The following is a 26,131-nucleotide window of genomic DNA, read 5'->3' as shown; positions in this document are numbered from 1 at the left end:
TAAAAACAGTAATTTTTTCTTGATCTCGGTACAAAAAAGAACCAATTGCAAGTATCGTCTGACAGGCGCAGTTTCGATACTACTTGGTACCGGGTTGTTTGGGTCGATACCTGAAAAGTATCGAGTACCGATACCCAGCCCTAGTTGCAAACCAGCATAACTAGTAGCGTAACCATCACTGCGGTGGAGCAAAAGCAAGCACAGGACTTTGTTTTGTGCAGTTTAAGCTGAGTTATTTTCACCTAAAGGATCTGTTGGTCGCATAGCAACAATAACAAATCACTTCACATTGTTGCTGTGCTGCTGTTGAACTATAAAGACTAAGTTTGGCTAGATGCTGAAGTAGCTGAAAATACTTTAAGCTTGATCTGAGGCCGTTGTGGGTGGTGAACTTGTTTGCAAAAGCTACATCATGTCTGTGGTTTTCACTTAAATTGGAGAGCAAGGAAGAAGAAGGGAGTGTTCTGACTGAAAAGACAAAGAATAATCAGTCCAATATAGTTGATAAATGTAAAAATAATTGATTTGAATCTCTAAACTATTTATTTCCTCCTCTTACTTTTGTCTCCAGATGAATATGATGGCCAACGCGGGCCCCTATGGTGGTCCGTATGGCCAGTCCGCTGGCCAGGGGCTGCCTGGAGCAGGGCTGGGCCCACAGCTCCAGAATAAGGCAGGCCTGCCCAACAATATGGCCACCCAGTTCAACATGGACAAGAAGGCACCACCTGGTCAAGGCATGCCTGGGATGGTAGGATTTGTTTGTTTCTGTTACTGAAATGTGGATATCATAGAAGCCACTAAAGTAGAACTAAATATTCCATCTTTTGACACATCTCTCCTTTCTATGTTCTCACTGAAACCAGAGCACAGTTTAACTTCTGGTGTAACATATTCTGGTCTGAACTGTGTCTCAACAGCGTTTTGTTTCAGAGTCATTCTGTCATTGTAGTTTTGAGTTTCCACTTGAGTCCCATCTGGATGAGATTCCAGTTCCTGGTTAAAGGATAAGGCTGATGATACTCTATATTTTTCTTACTGTCAAAAGCCCAAAACCAACAATGAACTGCGCCCAACAATTTCTGTAACTTTCCATGTGTTGACAATTTTGACCATCCCGCCCACTTCCCTCCCGTGATTTGCCAGGTGTATGAAGGTAAAAAAAAAAAATCAGGGTACTTATATTTCAAGCTTCGACTGATTCCGTTACTTCTCATGTGTACAAACAAGTACAGCGACCCGCCGCGTGACTGCAGGCTTCTCAAACCCCCACCAGAGCACGGCTGTTCCTTCAGGCATGATCTGACGACATGTCATACAAACCAGTTTGCATCGTGCAAGAACAAATACCAAGACGCCTTTTGTGAAAGTTGTTGCATCATCTTTACAGTAGGACACTAGATGTCAGATGCAAAAAATCATGAATGCTCCTGTCACGGACAGATCAAAGGCAAGTCCTGGGTCAGTTTCTAGCTGATGGGAAGGGCTAAAATAGGATTTTATAATATGCTGTGTGCCTTTTTTTTTTAATAAAGTTTTAGTGAGCGATACAGGGGTTGTACAAAGTCTTGAATGTTTAAAAAAATGCTTCATTTTCAACATAATCTGGTCATAATCCCTCATGTAAAGCCAACATTGTCTTAATATAATGTAGTCATATTTGTTTGTCTCCCTGCTGTGTTCTCTCATCATTCATTGCCACAGCGTCCCGTTGATCGCTTAGTCTGGAAATTAGCAAATGTTCAGTAATTATGATCAAAATGTATTAATCAAAGTTAATTTGAACCACTGTTAAAACAAACATAACCACAATATATAATGATTGCCATGAGTCTGAATGGGTTTTGTTAACTTTATTTTGAAAGTGCTTTAAAAATGCTTGAACTCTTAAAAAGCTTCATAAATACAAAGTGATTTATAATGATTGTTCATGTGCATGAATTAAAAAGGCAGAGAAAACCGTTCCCTCACAACCAAAAGCTAAAAATAAGATAAAAAAATTAATGAATGAAAACAAAATTAGATTTAATTTTATTGGCTCGGCTCCATCGTCTTTATGCACGTCACCGTCCAGGTCCGCGTGAGTAAGATGTGTTTTGGCATTTAACTTCATGTCAAACATTTCCCTCCTCCGTCTGTCACGGTATGACTCTTTGATGACAGCATTGCCGCTGATAAATTTGTTTTCATCTGCTAAATCCTGACAGCAGGACTTAAAGCTTTAGTGTGAAATTCTTCCTTATGCTCTATTTGGTCACATTTTTGTGAATGAAACTTGAATTGGCTGCATATATCTTAACTTTGGAGTGACATCAATGCCAGTGATCAAATCTCAGGAACACAGAGGTACTCATGAACTGGTGGATATTTATCACGTCAAAACAAGCGAGAGCTAACATATTTGGACAGGTAGGGGGAGTCTGGTAAATTTAGCTTGGACTGCATTTTAGGTGTTGCAGTTGTACGTGATAACATAACTGTTTTATGAAAGAGTCGGTTTAAGCAACAAATCTGAAGCTGACGGGGAGAAATTGGCTAACCGGTGGCTAAATCATAGACAGATTTATCATTTCAAATGGGAAGCAGCCCAGGCTGACTCATCTGGTCAGTGATTGTCTTCCATTTTAGTGAAGTAGCTCAAATTGCCATAACATTATCACCCAAAATACTCGCTGGACTGATAAATCGTCCAGGCTCGTATCATTTCCAAAACAACTCTGTGGGATCTGCAACAATAGAGTCATTATCAGATTTTTAAAAACTTTCAGACGAGCTGTATTCGAATGAAAGTTGGACTTAGGGGAGTATTTATCAGTAGTCGCAGGGCACTGTGTCAAGTTCACTGTTAGATTACAGCTTGCATTATTTATAACCAGGTGACGTAAGAAAATCTGCCGTCCATGTAACCGTGTTCAATTTTCTTTTTTCTGATGTAATAATTCCTTGTAACACTCATCTATGCCTCCTCTCCATCCCAAGGCCTCTCAGCAGCAGCAGCCAGGAGCAGTTGGTGGCGTATCCGTCGGCGGAGCACCAGCAGTAGGAGGCGCCCAGGTCGGGCTCAATGCCGTAGGGACGGGTCCCGGCGCAGTGCCCCCTACCGCAGACCCCGAGAAACGGAAGCTGATCCAACAGCAGCTGGTCCTCCTGCTCCATGCGCACAAGTGCCAGCGGAGGGAGCAGGCCAACGGGGAGGTGCGGCAGTGCAACCTGCCCCACTGCCGCACCATGAAGAACGTGCTCAACCACATGACTCATTGCCAGGCTGGCAAGTCCTGCCAGGGTGAGTCTTTTGAATTATGCTGATTGCTGGTTTTATGGTGTGTGGTTTATATCATAAAGACTAGGCGGTGTTTAAAGTCCTGTATCTGCTGCAAATAATTTTTTTCTTGTATTTCTTGTTCTTTTTTGTTGTTTATATCCCTCTTGGTTTGCCTCCCAGTTTTTTGTCGTATCAGAATGAGTTATTCTCTCTCTATCTGGCTCTTCTACTGTATTTTTTCCCTTATCCTTCTCATCTGGACGTAGTTTTATTGTACTAAATGACTCATACAATATCTTTCTCAGTCTCTGGCTTCCCTCTCTTCTTCTTGACTATTTTCCCTTTTTCTCTCATCCTTTTCTTGTCTCCTTATTCATCTCCCTTCTTCACTCTGTCACTATTTCTCATTTCAATTGTTCTCCGTCTCCCTTTAACTTCTTCCCTTTTCTTAAACTTCTCTCCGTTTCTGTCTCCTCTCTCTCGCAGTGGCGCACTGTGCCTCATCCAGACAGATCATCTCTCATTGGAAGAATTGCACACGACACGACTGTCCGGTATGCCTGCCGCTGAAAAACGCTGGAGACAAGAGGAATCAGCAGTGTGAGTGTTTGTCTTTAAACAGTGTGCATGCTCATGACTCTAAAAACATATTTATCCTGTAACTAAACAGTGAAGTCCACGAAAGTAGACTTGAATCCGCAGATTCTCACCCTTTGTTACCCCCCTCCTTTTCTTGACAGCTCTTGTTAACAGTGCCGGTGTAGGTCTGGTGAACTCTTTAGGTTCAGGAGTGCCCGGCGGACAGTCCAACACTCCAAACCTGAACCCTCCAAACCAGATCGACCCCAGCTCCATAGAGAGGGCCTACGCTGCCCTGGGTCTCACTTACCAAGGCAACCAGATGCCACAGCAGCCGTCGCAGGCCAACATGCCAAACCAGGGGATGCAGGGGCAGCCTGGGATGAGGACTCTAAACACCATGGGTTAGTTTGTAATGACATTGTGCATATTACAAATGAGATCTACTGGAACCATCTGAGCATGAATGTTCATGTTTGACCTTACAGACGGCATGTGTGACAGTAATTTCATATCCAAAGGTCGACATACCAGATTTCTATTCGCAAATGTGGCCGACTCAGGTGTCACCACAGGACTTAAGTGTGAAATGTGACTTTATTGTGCATGAATGTTGTTCACAATACTCTCCTGCTGTGCCTTCCTTGATTGTTGTCAGTATTTCCCACTCAAAAATCATATCTCTCTTTCAGGAGGAAACTCTATGGGAGTGAACGGTGGAGTGGGAGTGCAACCCCCCAACCAGCAGTCCAACCTACTGCCAAACGCCATGCTGCACGGCAACATGAATGCACAGAGGTAGAACTATGTTTAATTTTTTTCCTTTTTTTTAAAGTCAGGCTGATTTTTAAATAACTGACTCAAGTCGAAATTAGTTTTTAAGTCTTACTACTCCCTTTTCACTTCTCGCCTGTTGCTTCCCTCAGCTTGATGAATGACGGTGTGGGGAACCTGGGCTCCATGCCCACGGCAACTCCTCCTTCTGCTGCAGGCATGAGGAAGTCTTGGCATGAAGACATCACGCAGGACCTCCGCAACCACCTTGTCCACAAGCTGTGAGTCTGCGGTCCTGCAAGCACCCCCAAAAATCTCCCTGTTGTGGGGGGAAAAAACAACAAGTTTGAATATCAGATCATTTTTAGCGCTGCATTTGAAGTGGGTGCCCCTGTCCACAATTTAATTGTAGCTGTGTGTCCTTTCTGTTTGTGCATGTGTGAGAGCAGCGTGCAGGCCATCTTCCCCACTCCTGATCCAGCTGCGCTGAAGGATCGGCGGATGGAGAATCTGGTGGCTTACGCTCGAAAAGTAGAGGGGGACATGTACGAGTCAGCCAACAGTAGGGTAAGAAACCAACACACCCAGAGTGTGAGGTACTGCGGTATGATTATTAGTTTCCAACTAACGGATGAGGGAATAATAACAGTATTTATTTTGTCTACTGTTGCGATGTATCCAGTAATATCATCCCTCCCTTGTGTCTCATCCTTGCTAGGCGGAGTATTACCACCTGCTGGCAGAGAAGATCTACAAGATCCAAAAGGAGCTGGAGGAAAAGAGGAGGACACGACTGCAGAAGCAGGGCATGATGCCGGGACAACCTGGCTTAGCCTCCCCAGGCCTCCCACAGGGGCCTCCTAGCATGGGACAGCTGCCTATGGCCCCGGGGCAACCTCCAAGTAAGTAAACGTACTGTTTTTACCTCCCAACACACACTGCTGGCGTGCAAATAAATTAAATCAGCGATGTTCCTGTTTCCTGGCATGTATCTTTTACACATGATACTAAACGCTAATCAAAAAAGAGAACAAGCACACCACTTATCTATGTCATATGGATCCTTTCTGATCTGTGGTTCCTTCTTACCCTCTCAGATGGTCCTCACGCCGATCCGTCCATGGTCCGACCGACTGGACCCAATCAGATGGTCAACAGGATGCAGAACCCAGCAGGTACGTCTCTGTGAAGTGTAAATATCATAATTACAAAGGTATGTAGAGCAGCCAGACTTGTAGACATTTCATTTGCCAGGTACATAATTGGTGAGAAGACATGATATTTAATGAAAGCAACCTTTCATTACAACAACCTACCTTTTTTGAAACAAGAAATCAAATCAAGTTTTTTTTGTATAGCCCTTAACAATAGCCGAACGGTACCCAAAGTGCTTTACAACAAAGCCATAAAACAATACATATCAGATATATAATGCATAGAAAGGAGCAGACAGAATGAGTACACCTAAGAAACAGTACTGCCCTAGTCAGAATTAAAGGCCAATCAAAAAAAAAGTGGGTCTTAAGCTTCGATTTAAAGGCTGAGATGGAGTAGTGGTCAGGACTGTCAGGGGCAGTTTGTTCCACAGTCTGGGAGCAGCGACGGCAAAAGAACTGTAGAAGAAATGTAGAAGTCAATTTATTACCGCCTTTCTAACTGTTGACGTTACAAAGGTGGCAATCTAACTGTTCTACAGTTTGCCATCCAACCCGAAAACTTTAATCCCTTTTTTTGTCATCTTCACTACTTCTGTAGTTGGTGCACTCTGCCTCTTACAGGGCAGAATAGGCGAGTAAGTTTACTGATAAACGGGGCATGCGATGGGTCAGACTGACCCCACACTGAAGTACAAAGCACAGCTGGTTACAATACACTGAATTTCTAACTGCAGCAGACCTTTACCGACAGAATGTTTCTTTCTTTCCTCACAGCCAAATAGCAGTTTGACTGTCAAATAAAGACTCAAGACCCCAGCATGAACACATGACACAGGTGTTTCTGGTCTCCTTGTCTCTTATTTCTGTCTTCCTTCCCGTCTAGGAATGAACCAGTTTGGTCAGATGGGAATGCCGTCGATGGGTCAGAGGTCAACACCTCCTCTTCCTCTTAATGCTCCAATGAACCAGGTTGGTACCACTGTCACCTGTTAGAGTGATGTTTTCTAAATGTAAAAGTATAGTCGGCTGTGATCATCGCGGAGGAGAGTACACACAATGCAAAGCGACATCTAGTGTGTACTTGCAGAAATGGTTTGATTTATCCAGGACTTCACATGTGTCTTGTTGTTTCGTTTCCAGATGGGTATGGCAGCAACAAGGATGGGTCAGCCTAACGCCACACAGTTACCCAACCAGTACCTCCCTCCAGGCCAGTTCCCCGGGTCCAGTCCTGGACGTGGCTCTGGTCCTGTTGGCATGAATCAGCAGGGAGCGCAGACTGCTGCACCACAGGTAAGGATTGAGTGACAGAAAAATGTGAATGAGGATGAACATAGACGTCAACACATTAAGAGCAGCTTTGTGGAAATAAAGAAGTTCATTCAAACTGTTTTGTTTTTTTCAGTCTTTCATATTTCATAAATTTACGTTCCAGGTTTCAAAGTTACTGATTGTTTTCTCACATACTGTGCAGTTCCATCTTCTGTTTTCTAAACAGCAGGGACACTTGGCTCTTCCCTCTCTAACCTCTGTGTCCTCTCCTCTGTAGCAGAACCAGATGTCAACGCCGCCTTCCCACCCAGCCAGCAGCCCCGCAGCACAGTCTGCCCCTTCTGCTCCAGGCCCTGGAGCCCCTGGAGGCTCCATGGGGCCTGGTAGTGCCAGTGGTGGTGGGCCCATACCGAACTTGCCTCCATCCTCCACCCCCACACAGCCCAACTCCTACCCTCACTGCCCACCCATCCGAACAAACTCCCCATCACCAGCACGCAGCTTAACGCCTCAGCCACATCAAACGCCTCCCACATTACCTCGCTCGCAGACCCCACAGCCACACACTCCCGGCACACCCCAGCTGCCACCTCCACAGCACCCCCAGCAACAGCAACAACAGCAACAACAACAACAGCAGCAACAGCAACAACAAGCTTCGCAGCAGCAGCAGCAGCAGCAACCACCACCGCCATCAGGGCAGGCAGTGAACTCGGAGAAGCCCAGTCAGCTTCCACCACAGACGCTTGGGGGTGTGGCTTCCTCAGGCCCCCAAGCAGGTCAGGCTCCTTCAGTGCCTACTCAGAATGCTCATGTGCCATTGCAGCGGCCGCAGACCCCAGTAAGTAGATCTCCCTGCTTTTATTACTTTTCCTAACCCAGACTTGTTTTCCTGAAACCTCCTGCTCTGGTCTTCCTGCTTCTAGTTGTTCTTTAGTTTCCTCTTAATACACAGGGAGTAAGGAAAACAGAAAAGGAAGTTTAGGTTTTACTACCTGAATGGGATTCTAGCATTTCTTAACCTCCCTCCATCTCTGTCCTTTTGTCACAGCTATCTCCAAAGCCTTCTCTGACGGCAGACGGGCCGGTGTCCTCACCGGCCTCGGTCAGCAGCAGTGCCGATCCCAGCTCCCAGCTCACCCAGGCAGACGGTCCTGCTCCCAGTCAGGAAGACGTCAAAATGGAGGTGAAGAAGCAGGAGGATGACGACGAAGGGTCTGAAAGCCAAGGAGAAGGCAAGGGGAAGATGGGCAAGGGTCAGCCAGATATAAAGATGGAGGAGAAACCAGAGGTAAGATTGTCCATGCTACTGTTTAAAAATCCTGGAAACATTTTTTAGATCTTGTATTCAGTTCTATACGAACCCCATTGAGAAGGAAGTCACTATACTGAAGTGATTAATCTTCCTCTCAGATAAAGAAAGAGAAGCCGTCAGGAGACGGCTGTAAAGGCGAGCCCATGGACACGTCTTCATCCTCTGTGCCATCGTCGGTAGCAACAGGTGAAGACAAGAAGCCCGAGGTGAAGAAGGAGCCCAAAGAGGAAGAGGAGGGGTCAGGGTCAACGGCCACCAACAGCTCCCCAGCCAGCGCTCAGAGCAAGAAGAAAAGTAAGTTTGGAAAACTTTGCTCTGTTTTACAGCCGCCATTATCTGCACGTTTATGGGTGGGAAGACAAATCAGTCAATACCAAGAACTCTAGAAGTAAAAAAAAAATAGTCCGAACTGGACATACCACAATTTAAAAATGGGAAATTTTAAAGCAAAGTCAGTTCATTCCAATTAAATTGCTGTGATCAGAGGATCCGCTCGAGGAGGTGAAATGAATCTGTACGACTGTCGGCACAGAGTTCAGTTCTGGTGACCATAAATATGTGAATTTGCATCTTTGACCGATAGAAAACCATCTTAACAGTCCTGAACTATTTGAGGGGTCAGAGAGTCAGAAATAGGGGAAGCTGTTGAAGCTTATTAGCTGTGCTGCATCATCAACTTTTATTTAACTTCCTCTGTTGAAAAGAGGAATGGTTTGCAGACAGAAATTAAAGGTACACGTGCATCTTTTGAAGAAACTGTATGAACCCAGTGTCCTGTTACTTTCAATGATTATTTGTTAAATGGAGAGTTCGTGAACAAAATGTCAAGGTGATCTAGGCTGAACCTTAAAAGCTGTTGACAGACAGACACTGGCAAAGCCAGCTAGGGTGTTAAAGTTTAGCGATTAGTGAGTTTCACTCAGTCGTGTACGACGTCCATGAAGACACCCACACCTTCTTGTTTTGTCTGTGCAAAGTCGTACACACCAGCAACATCAGGGTCATGATGCACTTCACCAGAAAGGCACCACATTTATCACATTCACTCCCCAGACTGACACAACTCAGCTCCTTTACCCTGTGCAATCTCTCCATCCATCATTTAGTGTCGCAATGCTACATGATGCAGCAGAGTTTGTACCCGTGCCTCTTCCTCTGTTCTCCCTTTTACCTTTCATCTCTAAAACTCTTTAAATTTCTTATTTGTTTCTCTCGCTCCCTCTCTTCCAGTCTTCAAGCCTGAGGAGCTGCGTCAGGCTCTGATGCCCACCCTGGAAGCTCTGTACCGGCAGGACCCTGAGTCCCTTCCCTTCCGTCAGCCGGTGGACCCCCAGTTACTGGGAATACCCGTACGTATTCGAACTAGTAACAAAACTAACCTGGTAAGGGACTGCACTGGCTGCCATTTTGCTTCAACTCCTCTGAAAACGTAGATTTTTTATTTTATTTTGTTTTTTCCTTTTATTTTTTCATCTTAATATTTTTTTCTCCTTGTCATAGTTGTCATATTTTCAAATTTTAATTTCATAAATCTGCTTCCATTTTCTTTAATCTTTTAGTTGATTTTTCTCCCATTGCATGTCAGAAGTTACGAAAATGAGATTTGGAAGCGTGTATGTATTTGTGTGTGAGCGTGTGTGTGTGTGTGTGCGCGCTCTTTTTTGAAACTTCTTGTCATTTGTAAATCAAAGCAATGACTCTTATGAACATTTGCCATTTTAAAAAGTAAAACGGCAAATCAGCAAGATTCAAAGTTTGGCTGACCAGTTACAGATTTTGACAGTGAAATTTAAGTTTTTGTGCTGACAGCTGAAGACAATGATACAATATCTCGACCCAAACATCTGTTAGAGTAATTAAACCTCCCAGTACAGTAAGGAGACATGTCAATAGTCCAGAGAAGGACTTGCTTCAACAGCTGTTCATGAGCCAATTGCTTTCATTTATCACTTAAATTTTGTTTGACTTTTGCCTCTTTCACATCATCAGATTTTAGGTTTTGATTTTGAATTATGATTTTCGTAGCTTTCATCCTAGTACTCCATTGCTAGCTTTCTAGTTCAGTTCCTCACCAGTAGTAGTGTGTCAGTGTTCAGGTGGGAAGTGTGTAGAGGTGGGACGATACCTTTTTTTTACCCTCATTGCATCCAAATTACGGGGGGGAAGCGTACACGATAAGCCTCAGTATGACAGGGTCCGTCCGACCTCCCACTGCCTCATGCAGCGTGAAGTTTAATGAACGTTTTTGGAGCGGTGATGAGCGAGCACCAGGCTATTGGCTCCCCTCTCGTCAGGAACCTCCACAGTCAAGTGATGCAGCTTTCCAGCCTTTGTATAATTTATATAACAGCCACCTATTAAACATGTAAATTACCCACAAATCCGTGGAGTATGTAAACACGGTGGTGATATAAATTTGGCTCTGTAGGCTGACATGGTAATATGCATCACTTGTTTGTTCGTGTGAGTGGTTCCATTCAGAGACGAGGGTCTGTTTCCTTACTCTTGTTGCCATGGTGACCCTGAGATGGACCCTGCTCTTTGAGACTCACACCTCCTCCAATTTTTTTTTTTTCATGAATCCCCCCCACCCAAAAAAAGCCTGTTTTATCCTCGCCCTCTCCTCCGATCCTCCTCAGACAGCTTCAGTTTGAGGAGAATCAGAGGACAGGAAAAAGGAAAAGGACTCGGAGACTCCGTCCCTCTCTCTTACATTTGCTTCACCTCAGCACCGTTGGCTTTAACTCTGCCATCATATTGCCACTCACACTGCTGGCGTTGTTAATGCCAATCACTGTGTTGCTAAAAACAGTAAATCTGTCTGCCTGTTGCTGTTGCCACTGCTCTGTTCTTCTTGGTTTTGCACCCTTATCGCTTTCTGAGCCTGAAAGCTTTGTTCGCTTTCAGCCTTCAGCATCCAAAATCATCAACCCCCCCACCCCCAGCTGTTGGACAGTGTTCAGCACTGTGTGGCAAAATGAGCAAATTGATGATTTCTAATGATTTTCACAATGCTTGGCTTCATTTTTTATTTAAAGGATATGTCATATGCAGTCTTATCTGTAGCTTTTTGTCTGTGGTTATACGAGCGGCAGAGGACCGGACTGACTTGTGGCGGTCGCCTGGTCCCTGCTCGCAGCACAGATGGGAGATTTTTAACTGTAGGGTGCAAAGCAGAGAGCTGGAGGGCAGAAGTTGTCATGTCTCTCTGTTTGCACGTGAACCTTCTTCTCTGCAGCGCTCAACAACATTGTCCCCCTGCACCCTCTTCTCTCCCTACTCTGGTCCCACCCGGTCGACGTCTGTATCACACCTTCACCTGATGTCCACAACGCCGCCACCGCTGCTGCTGCTGCTGCTGATGATGATGTCCATCACTCTTCTTCCCCATCTCTCCACGACCAAACATTCCCACCATCTCGCTGCTCTCTCTTCTCTCCCTCCTCTGACCTTTTTTCAACTCTTGAACTTTACCTCCGACGGCACGCCTCCACAAACCAGGACTACTTTGACATCGTGAAGAACCCCATGGACCTGTCGACCATCAAGCGGAAGCTGGACACGGGGCAGTACCAAGAGCCATGGCAGTACGTCGAGGATATCTGGCTGATGTTCAACAATGCCTGGCTGTACAACCGCAAGACGTCCCGCGTCTACAAGTACTGCTCCAAGCTGGCCGAGGTGTTTGAGTCGGAGATCGATCCCGTCATGCAGGGCCTGGGATACTGTTGCGGGAGGAAGGTGAGATCTCAGAGGAGGAATATAACTTTCTTCTTGTCTTGTTATGTCAGAATTTGGTTCAGAGGACAAAGATTGATGCCACTCCTGAATACAATTTTTAAATATGAAGCTTCAGCTGCCAGCTTAGCATAAAGACTTGAAACGGGTTAAAACGGCCTTGCTCTGTCCGAAGGTAACAAAATCCTCCTGGAAGCACACGTAAAAAATGAAATGTAACACCAACTATTAGCCATATTTTTGGTGCGTTATGTTACTATTTCTTAGCTGGGAACAATAACTTATGCAGTCGTTGCCTGGCAACAGCTTCAAACCAAGTAAATGGATTAAACAAACATGTTAATTAGAGTTTTATAGGCAGTATAGCTGCTTTATGCTGAGCTACTCACTGTTTGTGTGACAGGTGTATGTATGAGAGGTGTCATTTGTTGAACAAGTTGCCAAACAACATTTTTTTTTTCCCTTCTCTTTATTATTACAGTTTGAGTTTTCCCCCCAAACTCTATGCTGCTATGGAAAACAATTATGCACCATCCAACGCGACGCTGCTTATTTTAGCTACCAGAACAGGTAAGGGCTTTCGGCACATTGTAACATTGAGCACACGCACCGATCACAGACGAATAGCATTCAACAAAGTGTTGTCGACATTTAGACGTGTTGCTGTGAAAACGCAGCGAATGAGATCAGCTTGTCCTGTTGTATTTTGTACATTGATGCTATGCCGTAGGAGATCAATCAGTGCAATCACAGATGAGTTTTAATTTGGCTTCAACTGGTTACCCCGGCACCATCTCCATCTTCATAGTTCACCGTTTTTAATTTTCATTATGTTCTCATTCATAAAGTGGGCTCCTGTCTTCTTTATTTGTCGCACCATTGTTTCCCACGGAGTAAACTTACATGCACGACATGTGGCGGCTCGCATTTTTGGATATTTACTTGGGGGTGGGGGTGGGGTATCCATTCTCACCACCAGAAGAAAGGTTCCCACTTTATAAATGAACTGAAAGGATGATGGGTCTCTGTTGCTTTATTTATTTTTCCTCATCCAACCCTTTCATGTTTGGAGACTCGTATCCTCACTCCCTTCCTCCTCCACAGCTCCTAGTGGTCTCTCATGTTGCTGTAATGTTGTTGTTGTTTACCACTGGACGTCTGACGCTAATCTTTGCTTTGCCTTGGCTCTCTGTCCTCTGTTGGTTGTTGTTCACATCCTGTCCCTCTCCCTCTCTGTCCCCTCCATTGTCCTCGTCTGACCTGTAACGATTTATTTCACGCTTTTTTAATATTCATTTTGACCTCCCCTCCCCTCCCCCATCTCCCTTCCCTTCTCCCCTTCTCTCCCTCCTTTTTTAACGCTTGTGATGTCTGCATTGGCCTGTTTTGGTGTGACCAATCATCCACTCCAAAATTTACGCGCAAAATCAAAACACCCGCCCACACAAAACACCCTGCATCACGATTGGCTGCTTCCTCCTGGCGACGACCTACCTTGCCCTCTGCCTCCTCCTGTGTGTCCGCCCCCTGGCCTGTCCTGCCCTGCCCTGATTGGCGGCTGCTTCTTCGTGCCCTCTCTGTGATTGGCTGTGCTGATGGCGAACCTGTAGTTCACCAAAATATGGGCTTCTTGCTGACAGGTACCACTTCTGTGAGAAGTGTTTCAACGAAATCCAAGGCGAGAGTGTTTCCCTTGGGGACGACCCCTCCCAGCCTCAGACGTGAGTACCACCACACTCATGCCTTTCCTCTCGCGCACACACACACACACACACACACACACACACACACACACAAACACACCCTGTTTACACCTGGCATTAACATGCATCTGATCATACGTGAATATTTGTAAGTGAAGGTGTCAATAGATTGAGATATGATTGGTCACACTGCACTTGGAGGCTGCATACGGCCACATTCTTTCAGCAGTGTGTGTGCGCGACTGTCTCCTGAGACAAACTGAAGGTCCGCCTACAGATCTGACGTCTAACATATTAAAGTGAAACAAGAAGAAGCCAAAAACAACAGGCTAAATGATTTCTGATGGATGGAGGGCGCAGGGAACACATTTGGTCTTTGCTAACAGAAGTGATGTAGGTGTTTATTTACATATAGAGCGGAGAAATGAGACCCGATCACAATGTATGTGAAAACACATTCTGATGCCAGATGTGAACTGACGTACCCACAGCTGTCCACATGCCAGGTTCGCCAGTAATGCTTGTCCAGATGAGTAGTTATGCTAGTCTGATATGAGCAGCATCATAGACTGAATGTTGTAGCTCCCCCGAACGATAACAAGCATAAATTTAACCCTCCAGTATTTCCACTTTAGTAGCTTTAGAGTTAGAAAAATACTTATTCCACACCGTGTCACGTGTATGTTCTTCGTCAGTTTGTTTTAAGTTATCTGATGTTTACACTGAAATATTCAAACTTCATGTGAAGATTTGCTGTTTTTCTCCATTGTAAATTCATTATTTTTGGGTTGCCGCTCAGACAAAACAAGACATTTAACATCACCTGGTGCTTCATGAAACTGCGTGTGTGTGTGTGTGTGTGAGTGAACAATGTTCAGCTGCACAACGTCTGTGTCCGTTATGATCTACGGGGATTTCAGGGGTTAAAGTTGTAATTTAGTTTTCTTGCTTGAAACTTTTGATTTCTTCTCTGGAGTTCAGGTTTACATGTGCAAGATGAAACAATACATAAGATGTTTTGAAACATACAGTCCTCTTTTCATCTGTGTGGTATTGTTTAATTATTTCAGTATTAATGTCACATCTTGTAGTAACCATGTTGTATTTAAAAAGCACCTTCTCAACTCTGACAAGAGTTTATGTCTCGTATTTTGGGGACGGGGATTAACACTCTAACAATATGTATAGATGACTTATTTAGCTGATTTCTGAATCTCTGATCATTTTCTGAGTTGAAGATGGAGGGTTGTGTACATGGTGTGCACTCTTCGGAGGATTACCTTGTCGTGTTCGATACACTCATTTGTTTTCTGGTGTGTCCCACAGGTCCATCAACAAAGAACAGTTCCAACGAAAGAAGAACGACACACTCGACCCAGAATTGTACGTTCCCCTCATTGACTTTAATTTATAAATTATTTCTCATTGTCTCCGTGATGCTATAAGAGTTATGACTTTATGTATTTAGTTTAAATTGCATCATGATTTTAGAAACCTGTTGCTGCTGAATAAAGATAAATAAATAGCTTTTCATTTCACAAATGCATTTTGGACGTCACAACCTTTTTACTTCTACAGTGTAATTACTTATTTATCACCTTTTGTAGCTCCTGCAGAGAAACACATGATGGCTGATGTTATAGGTGTGTCCGTCTTTTCTCTTCTCTCTCTCTGCTCAGGCTTGTGGAATGTATTGACTGCGGTCGTAAAATGCATCAGATCTGTGTCCTGCATAATGAAACCATATGGCCGTCAGGGTGAGCCAGCTATCACACACACGCACACACACTCTGTACATTCTGTTATATGACTGTGCCTGGAAAATAAACGTGGCCTTATGTATACCTTGAAAAAGCCTGAGAATCATCCAAAACATCATTTAAGGTGCTTGAAAATATAAATTTCGATGCCAGTTGCCACATTTTGAGATGGAAAATATGTAGAAGGCATGACATTACATCAGGATAGAAAATGGCTGCCAGTGTGGCGGCAACAAGATACACAACGTTCTCCAGCTCCGTCATGTGTGGTCTGTTTGTGATTGAAAGATGTAAGTCATTTCAGAGTCATTAAAGTTGTTTAAAGAAAGGAAGACTGACATGATTAAAGCCACTTAATCACTGTCATTGGTGTTAATTGTGACAGAGCTGATGTTAACCTGCAAATTTAACGTGTTTACTTCCTCCCCGACCAGCTTCGTGTGTGACAACTGCCTCAAAAAGGCCAACAAGACGCGGAAAGAGAACAAATACGCTGCCAAAAGTAAGTGGAGTAACAGCGAGCTACCGGCTCCTTCCCTGCCTCTTCCCTTCTTTCAGGCTTTGACTTTCTGGATATTAAGTAATGTCAACACAGCCTGTCAAGTTAGAAATAATTTTGACCTTCTGAGTTGATCCATGGCTGCCCGGTTCGGATCATCTGTGCACAGAGTTCAGAAGCAACCGTAAACACATTTTTTTTTAACCTACTAATGTGGAAGACGTCGGAGAAAAAGGGGGAAACAAAGAAGGCAAATTTATCACAAAATAAAGCAACACTGACAAAGTGATGAAGGTTCTTGTACTAAAACAAGTGAGAGGACAGAGTGTAACTTTTCGATGTTATATCATCACCGCTGCATGAAAACGGCATGAAGCCAGCCAAGAAAAAGTTCAGAAAATCAAAACATGCTGTTTTTACGCTTCAGTTTTTGTACAGATCGAGTAAACAAGACAGAATGTGTTAATTGCCAGTTAATTATAATTGCTTCATCAGCTTTGGACGTTCTAGTAAGCAGATTTCGTCACCTTTGAGCAGAGCCAGACCAGCTGTTTGCTCGTTTCCAGTGTTGGCTGTAGCTTTATATCTGCCGTACAGACATGACAGTGCTATCAATCTTTTTTTTTTTGTCCCAGAATGTCGAACACACCCTTTGAATCAAAGAGCTCCGTTTATGGGCTACATGCTTAAAATGTAAAATTTAGGAGAGTGTTGTTGTTTGTTGTATCTTCAGACACTGTTTCTGCTCCTCAGCTGTTAGAAACTTTGAGGTTTCTTCATCCTTCTTCCTTTTTTGTATTCTTTTTGCAGGGCTCCCTCAGACCAAGTTGGGTTGCTATTTGGAGACACGAGTTAACGACTACCTCAAGCGTCAGACCCACCATGAAACTGGCGAGGTCACCATCCGCGTGGTCCACGTTTCAGACAAGGTGGTTGAGGTCAAGCCGGGCATGAAGTCCAGGTAGGACACCACTGAACATGTTTAGGAGAGCAGACTGGTGATTAACTTCTCACATCAAACACAAATAGGTGTAGCGGGTCAGACTGACAGATCAGGCTGACGTTAGTTTGATAGTAAGCAGCTGGATGAGTTGAAGTTAGTTTACCACCCTGATCCGTACCATAAGTGGCTCTGATCAGTCCGTGACAAGCTGCATTTCATAGAAACACCGAACATCTCTCTGATTCGGTGCTGTTCCATTCAGTTTTAACAGAGTGGGAGTAATTCACGTTGTAATGGGATGAGGAGCGATTCAGCACTTCTTCCTGAAGGAAACCCGGCACTAAGCGGGAGTTCCTCCGCACCAGTGTAAAAACAAACACACCAGGTTGTTGCTAGGCAACAGAGGGTTGTCCATAGTGCCCAGTAGAGTAGGTAACACACAGGTATGGATGGAGAGTTTGTTTACCCAAGTGTGGGAAATATTGTGCACAGTGGCAACAAACTCAGTTCAACAGCCCACTGATTCTAAAATATTAATTAGTAATCAATTAAAGAAAACTCGCTGCTCTGACGATGATGAAACGTAGCAGGAAAGACTTGCTGATGACGCATGTTTGGATGTTTTTATCCTCCAGGTTTGTTGACAGCGGAGAGATGTCCGAGTCCTTCCCGTATAGGATGAAAGCCCTGTTTGCGTTTGAGGACATCGACGGAGCGGATGTGTGTTTTTTTGGCATGCACGTTCAAGAGTACGGCTCGGACTGCCCGCCTCCCAATCAGAGACGAGTGTACATCTCTTACCTGGACAGCGTGCACTTCTTCAGACCTCGACACCTCAGGACTGCTGTCTACTACGAGATCCTGCTTGGCTACCTGGAATATGTCAAGAGGCAGGGGTAAGAGAGACGTTAAGACGTAATGCCAGCTCCAACTGAGCAGCTGATTATAGCTACACAGGTGTTTAAATACGAGCCCATTATGCAGTATAAAATGTATTCATCAGGCTTTGTGTTACACGGAGCTGCTAGAGTTGAATAAAAATGAGCAGGCAGATGGAATAAAAGGAAATAAATGTACTTCTTTTGTAATGAATGCGACTACATCTCTCCCTTTGTCAGGTTTACAACGGGTCATATCTGGGCCTGTCCACCCAGTGAAGGGGATGATTACATCTTCCATTGTCACCCAGCGGACCAGAAGATCCCCAAGCCGAAACGCCTCCAGGAGTGGTACAAGAAGATGCTGGACAAGGCGGTCTCTGAGCGCATTGTCCACGATTACAAAGTGAGACATGTTTTCCGTTTCAGTTATTGTACCAACAAAGTGAACGAGTGCATTCATCAGTCAAACCCTGAAGACACTGACTCATCACAACTGTTGCACAATATGCTTGCCTTCATTTCCAAGTTACCCTTGAAACATGTTCCTGCATTTATTGATAAAACAATCTAGAAGAGCAAGTGTTTTTATTGCTTCCTAAAACAGAATGAGCTCACGAGGACATTACCAGCATTATTATCACTCACACTGTTGTCTCTTTGTCTCTCAGGATATCTTCAAACAGGCAACAGAGGACCGGCTGACAAGTGCCAAGGAGCTGCCATACTTTGAGGGCGACTTCTGGCCCAATGTACTGGAGGAGAGTATCAAGGAGCTGGAGCAAGAGGAGGAAGAGAGGAAGAGGGAGGAGAACAGTACCTCCAACGAGAGCACAGATGTGAGTAGAGTAACATGTACTACATGCAGTCAGACTCGTTTAGTCCGTCACAATGCTGTACATCGACACTGACATTTAAAACATTCACAGGCCACAAAAGGAGACAGCAAGAATGCCAAAAAGAAGAACAATAAAAAGACAAGCAAGAACAAGAGCAGCTTGAGCCGAGCCAACAAGAAGAAACCCGGGATGCCCAACGTGTCCAACGATCTCTCCCAGAAGCTCTATGCCACCATGGAGAAACATAAGGAGGTATGCGAGTCTAACTTCATTATAGCAATAGCCGTTTTCTTATTAGATTATATGGCGTAATTATGAGAACGTTACGCTGACATAAGTTATCACATTGACTCTAATTGTGCTATTTAACTGCTGCTGCAGCTGTTTTATTAAAGAGTAGATTTATATTATGGCAGCAGCTGAGCTCAGTAATAATGTCTTTACTGACAGCGTTATAATAGTTATAACAGTTATAATTTGTGTTTTTGTATATTAACAATTGATCGCACATATCATAAACCCTGCTAACTCAGCTAGCGTCTCCTGTAAGTGACGACTGAGTTTGCTAATTAACTATAAGAGAACAATGACACGCTGTTATGTGCTGAAACTTCTCTGGAGGAAAAAGTAGCAAAGTATTACTGGAACGTTGACAAAACACTCGCCAACGTCTAAAAGTCGGTCCCAGATTTACTCTCGTCCGGCAGCTTCTTGCTCGCTCACTCTCCTTTTCTGTTCTTGGCTTCCTCCATCAACGTCCTCTTCCGTCTTTCCGCCTCTGTCATTATGTCCATAGAGGCTGCTGAGCCTTGTTACATTGCCTACTTGCCCAGCTCCTGTTCTGGCACAACACCAGCTCCACTCCCCTTAAGCATTCGGCTGTAAACCTCCTTTTCTTCCCGGTGCTCCAAAACACTCCCCCGGTGCTCTGAGCTCACAGCCTGGCTAACAAATTCAACTAACATAAGCTAACAGCAGCTACAGCTGGCAGCAGTTTACTTCACTGTCCATCATAGTCAGCCGGAGGACATTAGAGAGACATCAGAGGAAAAACCAGAAAACATTTCCTCCATAAAATATGATCCAGTTTCACTAAAATCAGTGAAATAGTTGGTGGTGTGTGACTTAGTTCCGTAAAGTGTTACGTACTTCTCGTGGGTGATCGTACTTGGAGCTCAAATTTACATAGTGTGAGAACAGACCGAGGCCTGAATCAAAAACTTACAGCTGATCTTCTCCACTCAGGTCTTCTTTGTCATCCGCCTCATCGCTGGCCCCACCGCCAACTCTCTGCCCCCCATCACTGACGCGGACCCCATGATGGCCTGTGACCTGATGGACGGCCGCGATGCCTTCCTGACGCTGGCCCGGGACAAGCACCTGGAGTTCAGCTCTCTGAGGAGGTCCAAGTGGAGCTCCATGTGTATGTTGGTGGAGCTGCACAACCAGAGCCAGGACCGCTTTGTCTACACCTGCAACGAGTGCAAACACCACGTGGAGACCCGCTTCCACTGCACTGTCTGCGAGGTAAGAATCAGGGTTTGCTTTTCTTCATTTGAACGTGACTGGAGATAAAACTACAGCTAGAAAACATGAATATTTGTATACTGTGTTTTCATCAGGTGAGTGCCTTCACAATAAGAGTTTTCTACACTAAGCTGCAGAAAGTCAGTATAGGCAGTCACGTCTTCGATCTCCATCAGACAACATGTGACCATAAAAAAGCGATTGCCATTTGCCTCGTTTAACGGGTAGCATTTATGAGATCAAATCACAATACTCTTGTCGTTGTCTGACATAATGAAAATCTGTCAGTGAGACCTCATGAATTGAGCTGAGAGGTTTAACCTGCTTACATGAAGTGGACTAATTGGGCCTGTTTGTGCCAGTCCTCACATATAATCCACAGTTGTTGTTTCATTAGCTGGAAGAGGAGAAAGAAAAACACATTTAGCTATTCTTTTCAGGGTGAATGATTGAAGGGCTGGCTTTTCCAGATTAATCCACCTCAGTGTAGACACGTTAAAGAGGCGCTGGAACATCTCCGCTGCCTGTTATGAATTTTCTTTTTTTGAATCATTTGTGAAATTGACGGGAACACACTTCTTGGAATCGTACATAGCAAAAGGTTAAATAACCTTTTAGTTATGCCACATTTCAAAGCACAGATAAGATAACTGGTTTTGCTCTTCTAAGTGGCAGCTGAATAAATAAGGTCAGGGGTTTTAGTTAAAAGCAGACAACAGAAGCCTGGTGCTTTTTTGTTTTTTGTTTTTTTTTCTTCTTCCCTCTAATTTTTAACAGCAAATTCCTTTGTACTGCAGTCATTGACACTGCTAACTCCACTGTGACTGTTAGCGTGGGGAGGGTGTAGGAAGCCATGAGCAACCTTTGATACACTTGGAGTCAGTAGCAGCTCCAGGTTTCACACCAGTGCCTTGACTGAAAGAAAGACACGATCCCTCGCTGTCTTTCAGTCGTGAGATCTGCGATAGTGTGCGATTGTTTTCTACCCTTTGCCGAGTTCATTCTTAGCATTCCCAGATAAAAGTTTGGAAACTCTAGGCAGGAAGAGTGAAAAAGAAGGTGTGACAGTTGCATAATAGAAAAACATTGCAGTGTTGGTGTGGACATGTTGTAGTTTTACAAGAAACATGTAGTCACTGATCCGGCACTAACACTCATCTTTTCCCCATTTCCTTCTCCAGGACTATGACTTGTGCATCACCTGCTACAATATTAAAGGTCATGAACACAAGATGGATAAGCTGGGTCTTGGACTTGACGATGACAGCAACAACCAGGCGGCAGCAGCTACCCAGAGCCCAGGAGACTCTCGCCGTCTGAGCATCCAGCGCTGCATCCAGTCGCTGGTCCACGCATGCCAGTGTCGCAACGCCAACTGCTCCCTGCCGTCCTGCCAGAAGATGAAGCGCGTTGTTCAGCACACAAAAAGCTGCAAACGCAAGACGAATGGCGGCTGTCCCATCTGCAAGCAGCTCATTGCTCTGTGTTGCTACCATGCCAAACACTGTCAGGAGAACAAATGTCCCGTCCCGTTCTGTTTGAACATCAAGCAAAAGCTCCGGCAGCAGCAGCTGCAGCACAGGCTCCAGCAGGCCCAGATGTTGAGGAGGCGGATGGCCAGCATGCAGAGAGTGGGGCAGCCAGCCGGAGGGGCACCAGGAGGACCTGTTGTAGGACTTCCATCACCGGGGAACAATGGTACGGCGCCCAGTACCCCAACTGGTGGAACCCAACCTCCAACACCCCAGACCCCGACTCAGGCCATGCCCCCAGGCCCACAGCAGGGAATGGGCCCTGGACCTGGAGTTCAACAGCAGCAGCAGCAGCAGCCAGGTGGGATGCCCACACAAAGCGGCATGCCTCCTCAGCACCAGCTTCACCACCAGTTCCAGCAGATGGCGGGTGGAGGAGGTGGGGCTGGGGGGATAATGGGCTCTCCCCAACATCAGCAGCAGCAGATGCATCCTCAGGTCCAGCAGCAGCAGCAGCAAAGTGGAGCAGGGACCAACCCTCAACAGCTCCAACAGCACCCCAACAACTTGCCTCCGTATGCCAGCAGGCCGCCGGGTTCCTCCCCGATGCATCAGTCCCAAGGCAAGCCGGTCCTCGGCTCCGCAACACCTCCCCAGCAGCAGCCTGGTGGCGCTGTCATGCCTGGAAATGTTGTGGGCCAACAACCTCCCAGTCAGCCCCAGGGCCAGCCTCCACTCTCGCAGCAGCAACAGCATCCCCCTTCCGGTCCTCCACCGGCAGCAGTAGAAATCGCCATGAAGATCCAACAGGTAGCCGACGCTCAGAGGAAGATGGCTCTACAGAGACATGCACCTGCAGGAATGATGCCTACTCACCCTCACCATCAACAGGGTCAAGGTCAGCAGATGGGAATGGGACACCCAGGGACGGTAGGAATGGTTGGACCCCAGGGCATGCCACCACAGACACAAGCAGCAGTGGCAGTTGCTCGAGCCCACATGGATCAACCGCAAGGCGCTCCACCAGGGATGATGGTTGGCGCTGGTGGTCCCATGCAGCAACCCCCTCAGCAGGGTAACATGCCTCAGAACCAGCTGCCCCCTCAAGTACAGCTTCAACAGCAGAGGATGGGCGCTCCACTTCAAAACCCTCAACAGCAGCAGCAATGGGCAGGTCAGGGGATGCCACCACAGCAGAGGCAAGCTATGATGAACCAAATGGGCCATCCAGCCATGATTGCAGCTCAACAACAACAACAACAGCAGCAGCAGCAAATGCAACAACAACAGCAACAACAGCAGCAGCAGCAGCAGCACCAACAAGCTCAGGGCCATGCTGCCTTGATGAATATGGCACAACAGCAGCAGCAGCAGCAGCAACAGCAGCAAGGTGCCGGTGGCGGCATCCCAGGTGGAGCGGTCCCTGGAGCTGCTGGTATACCAGGGGTTGGTGCTGCAGGTGGGAACATCCCCCAAGCAGCCCTCCAGGAGCTGTTACGGACTCTCCGCTCGCCCAGCTCACCCCTCCAGCAACAGCAAGTCCTCAACATCCTGCGCTCAAACCCACAGCTCATGGCTGCTTTCATCAAACAGAGGGCCTCGAAGTACAAAGGGGGCGGCCCGGGTGCGCCCGGTGGTGTCCCAGGAGGTCCTGGACCCACAGGGGGTCCTGTTGGTAATGTCATGGCAGGAGGGGGCCCACAGGTGAACATGAATGCGGCAGGTCCAGGCCAGCCAGGTATGCACATGGGGGGTCAGGGAGGGACGAATGTCAACATGGCCACGATGGCCCAGCTACAGCAAGTACAGCAGCAACAGCAGCTGCAGCAGCAACAGCAACAACAACAACAGCAGCAGCAGTTGCAACAGCAACAGAGGCCGATGCTCAGCAGTTTACAACAGCAGCAAGTTGCAGCTCTTCAGCAGCAACAGCAGCAAGGGGGAGGAAGAGGCATGCCGGGTCAGGGGCCACAGATGGGAAATCTCAGCAACCCCCAGTTTAGGGAGTTGATGATGAGGCGGCATCTCCAGCAACAGCAGCAGCAGCAGCAACAACAACAACAACAACAGCAACAGCAACAGCAGCAACAACAAATGGGAGTGAATCATGGTCAGTTTCAACAGCCACAGCCACCACAAGGGCAGGGCTACATGGGGCAGCCTGGGATGCAGCCTCCTTCAGTGGGACAGGGCCCACCTGGAGGTCCGCCACATGTCCCTCAGCAGCCTGGAGGTCCCCCAGGCCAGCAGGGACAAGGTTACCCAGGGTCAGTGGCACAGCAGCAGGCCACAGCTGCACTCCAGCAGAGGCTCCAGCACCAGCACCACCTCCAGATGCAGCAGCAGCAGCAGAATGCCATGGCTGGTCTGCAAGGCGGTGATGCAGGTGGAGGGGGTGTAGGAGGCCCTCAGCAGCCACCTCAAGGCCCTCAGCCCACACAGGGCGGCCCCCCATCTCAGGCTCTGATCCAGCAAGCCCTCCATCAGAGGCTGCTCCAGCAGCAGCAGCAACATCTCGGCCCTGGAGGGGGGTCACCAGTTCAGCACAGCAATCCCATGAGCCCTCAGCAGCCACAGCAGATGTCCCAGTCGCCACACCCACACCTGCAGGGCCAGACGCTGCCCACATCGCTGGCTAACCAGGTGCGATCCCCACAGCCTTCACCAAGACCCCAGTCCCAGCCGCCACACTCCAGCCCGTCCCCGCGCATGCAGCCTCAGCCCTCGCCGCATCACATCTCCCCGCAGATGCAGACGGGTTCCCCGCACCCGGGCCACCTGAACCAGCACCACCCAGGCATGGTGGTCCCGCCACAACAACAACAACAACAACAACAGACCCAACAACAGCAACAGAACTCTATGGAGCAGTTTGGGTCGGACCCGAGCGCCATGCTGTCTCAGCTGAGCGGCATGGCCGGTCTCCACGGGCCGGGGGGAAACGGTCAGGACCCGCTGGGCCAGAACATGAATCACAACCCTTTAGACATCATGTAGGAATTCTACTTAACGTGTCAAGTCGAGCTCACGCTCTGTGATTCTTCGCACAAACTGCACTCACCCAGGACAGTGTTATTGTTATTACTTAGCCTTCTTTTTTTATACTATTATTAAATGTTATTTAAAATGTTTTCAATAAAGATGCATTGAACTGAACTTCCTATGGGAGATGAACAATAAATCAAGCAGTCGTTAAATAAATTAGAATAAATGAATTGTAAGTTATTGCTGTTAATATATTTTTTTGCCAATTGTGGACAAAGAGGGGAGGGCGACGGTTTCTCGAGCACCCTCCCTCACCTCCACCTCTCGCTGAATTACAAGAAAGGTGATATTTTTTGGGGGGTAAATAGGAGTAATTGCCTTTTTTAAGAAAATGTTTTTAAGATTTTAAAAGTGGTCGAGAATTAAAGAGGAGATGATTTAATGCAAAGAACTTTTTTTATCGGTTTCGTTTCCCATCATTCAGTCTGTCTATTTCTGTTTCCCGCAGAGTGATGTGGATTATTATTAATGTAAATCCAAACATGATGCATATCTTCATTTTTTTATTTTTTTTGGGTTTGCTTTATTTATTGTTTTCTTTCCTCGGGGGCTGGGGCGGGGGTGTTATGTATCCTGAGACTGCTACAATTCGTATAGAAATATATTTTTGTTAATGACTGTTAAGATGAGCGGAGGGGGGGGCTTAGTGGATATTTCATTTCACTTTAGACGTCTTTAGTTGGGTCTGTCCAGGTGGGAATAATTAAATGTCAGTGTTTTATTGCAGTGGTTGAGGGTCTGCTGTGAGTTTTAGATGGACATCTTGTGACGTCCCCCTTCCCCCGCGGCGGGCCAGCGTCTGTATTGGACATCAGTCATGCTGGAAGGGGACTCTTCCCTCGCAAACATGCAAGCCCTCTCCCTCGAATGTGTGTGCACTCCTTCCTTTAAAGACACTTAATAATGGAGCAGTGGAGGCTTGGGGAGGGGGGGTGCATACCTGTGTGCCTGTTATAACATTTTGAGTACATGGGCTGGGATGTGGAGAAAAAAAAATATGGGTGGGGTGGGCTCCTTTTAGTGTTTTTAGGATTCTGCTGTTTGGAGTAAACAGAGGATTTTTGATCCAAATGAACTGTGTTGCACAGAAATGAGGAGAAAGGAGGAGATCTGCGTCTCTGTCTCTTTCAGCCTCGTCCCCTTTGCTGCTTCCCGGACTTTAAACCTCCTCGTCCTCCTCCTCATCCTCCTTTTCCTCTGGGGAAAAGTTCCCTCCCCCTCAAACTCCATCCTCTTTATCTTTCTGCTATGAACTTTGGGAGTTTAATTTAATATTTTTTACTGTACAAAGGAAACACAAACTGTGGACTCAAATACTGTTTTTTATAATAAAATGAAAATTACCAACAGTGAAGTGTCCCGCATGTG

The 26,131-nt window shown here is 46.2% G+C and overlaps 1 protein-coding gene across 6 annotated transcripts in view; it reads left to right on the top strand.

Moving 5' to 3' along the window:
- Positions 1–25,244, top strand: part of ep300b (EP300 lysine acetyltransferase b) — a 30,778-nt gene extending 5,534 nt beyond the window's left edge. The window contains exons 3-30 of one of the 6 annotated variants that reach the window (XM_027285516.1): positions 572–751; positions 2,980–3,283; positions 3,749–3,862; positions 4,003–4,245; positions 4,534–4,639; positions 4,768–4,896; positions 5,044–5,182; positions 5,334–5,517; positions 5,713–5,790; positions 6,656–6,741; positions 6,913–7,065; positions 7,325–7,885; positions 8,096–8,335; positions 8,458–8,653; positions 9,590–9,741; positions 11,861–12,100; positions 12,579–12,667; positions 13,708–13,818; positions 15,127–15,183; positions 15,480–15,557; positions 15,995–16,062; positions 16,870–17,020; positions 17,638–17,898; positions 18,121–18,286; positions 18,552–18,719; positions 18,810–18,971; positions 19,965–20,246; positions 21,428–25,244. In XM_027285516.1, coding sequence (XP_027141317.1) covers positions 572–751; positions 2,980–3,283; positions 3,749–3,862; positions 4,003–4,245; positions 4,534–4,639; positions 4,768–4,896; positions 5,044–5,182; positions 5,334–5,517; positions 5,713–5,790; positions 6,656–6,741; positions 6,913–7,065; positions 7,325–7,885; positions 8,096–8,335; positions 8,458–8,653; positions 9,590–9,741; positions 11,861–12,100; positions 12,579–12,667; positions 13,708–13,818; positions 15,127–15,183; positions 15,480–15,557; positions 15,995–16,062; positions 16,870–17,020; positions 17,638–17,898; positions 18,121–18,286; positions 18,552–18,719; positions 18,810–18,971; positions 19,965–20,246; positions 21,428–24,715 — 7,986 coding nt within the window. In that variant the 3' untranslated portion in view covers positions 24,716–25,244. Of the gene's footprint in view, positions 1–571; positions 752–2,979; positions 3,284–3,748; positions 3,863–4,002; positions 4,246–4,533; positions 4,640–4,767; positions 4,897–5,043; positions 5,183–5,333; positions 5,518–5,712; positions 5,791–6,655; positions 6,742–6,912; positions 7,066–7,321; positions 7,886–8,095; positions 8,336–8,457; positions 8,654–9,589; positions 9,742–11,860; positions 12,101–12,578; positions 12,668–13,707; positions 13,819–15,126; positions 15,184–15,479; positions 15,558–15,994; positions 16,063–16,869; positions 17,021–17,637; positions 17,899–18,120; positions 18,287–18,551; positions 18,720–18,809; positions 18,972–19,964; positions 20,247–21,427 lie in introns of all 6 variants that reach the window. The other 5 variants (XM_027285517.1, XM_019265084.2, XM_019265080.2 and 2 more) reach the window with 5 other exon arrangements.
- Positions 25,245–26,131: the final 887 nt, after the last annotated feature.

This window comes from Larimichthys crocea, chromosome XII, assembly GCF_000972845.2.
Source record: "Larimichthys crocea isolate SSNF chromosome XII, L_crocea_2.0, whole genome shotgun sequence".
In the NCBI taxonomy this organism is placed as follows: Eukaryota; Metazoa; Chordata; class Actinopteri; family Sciaenidae; genus Larimichthys; species Larimichthys crocea.
This window is presented reverse-complemented; position numbering and strand designations above follow the sequence as displayed.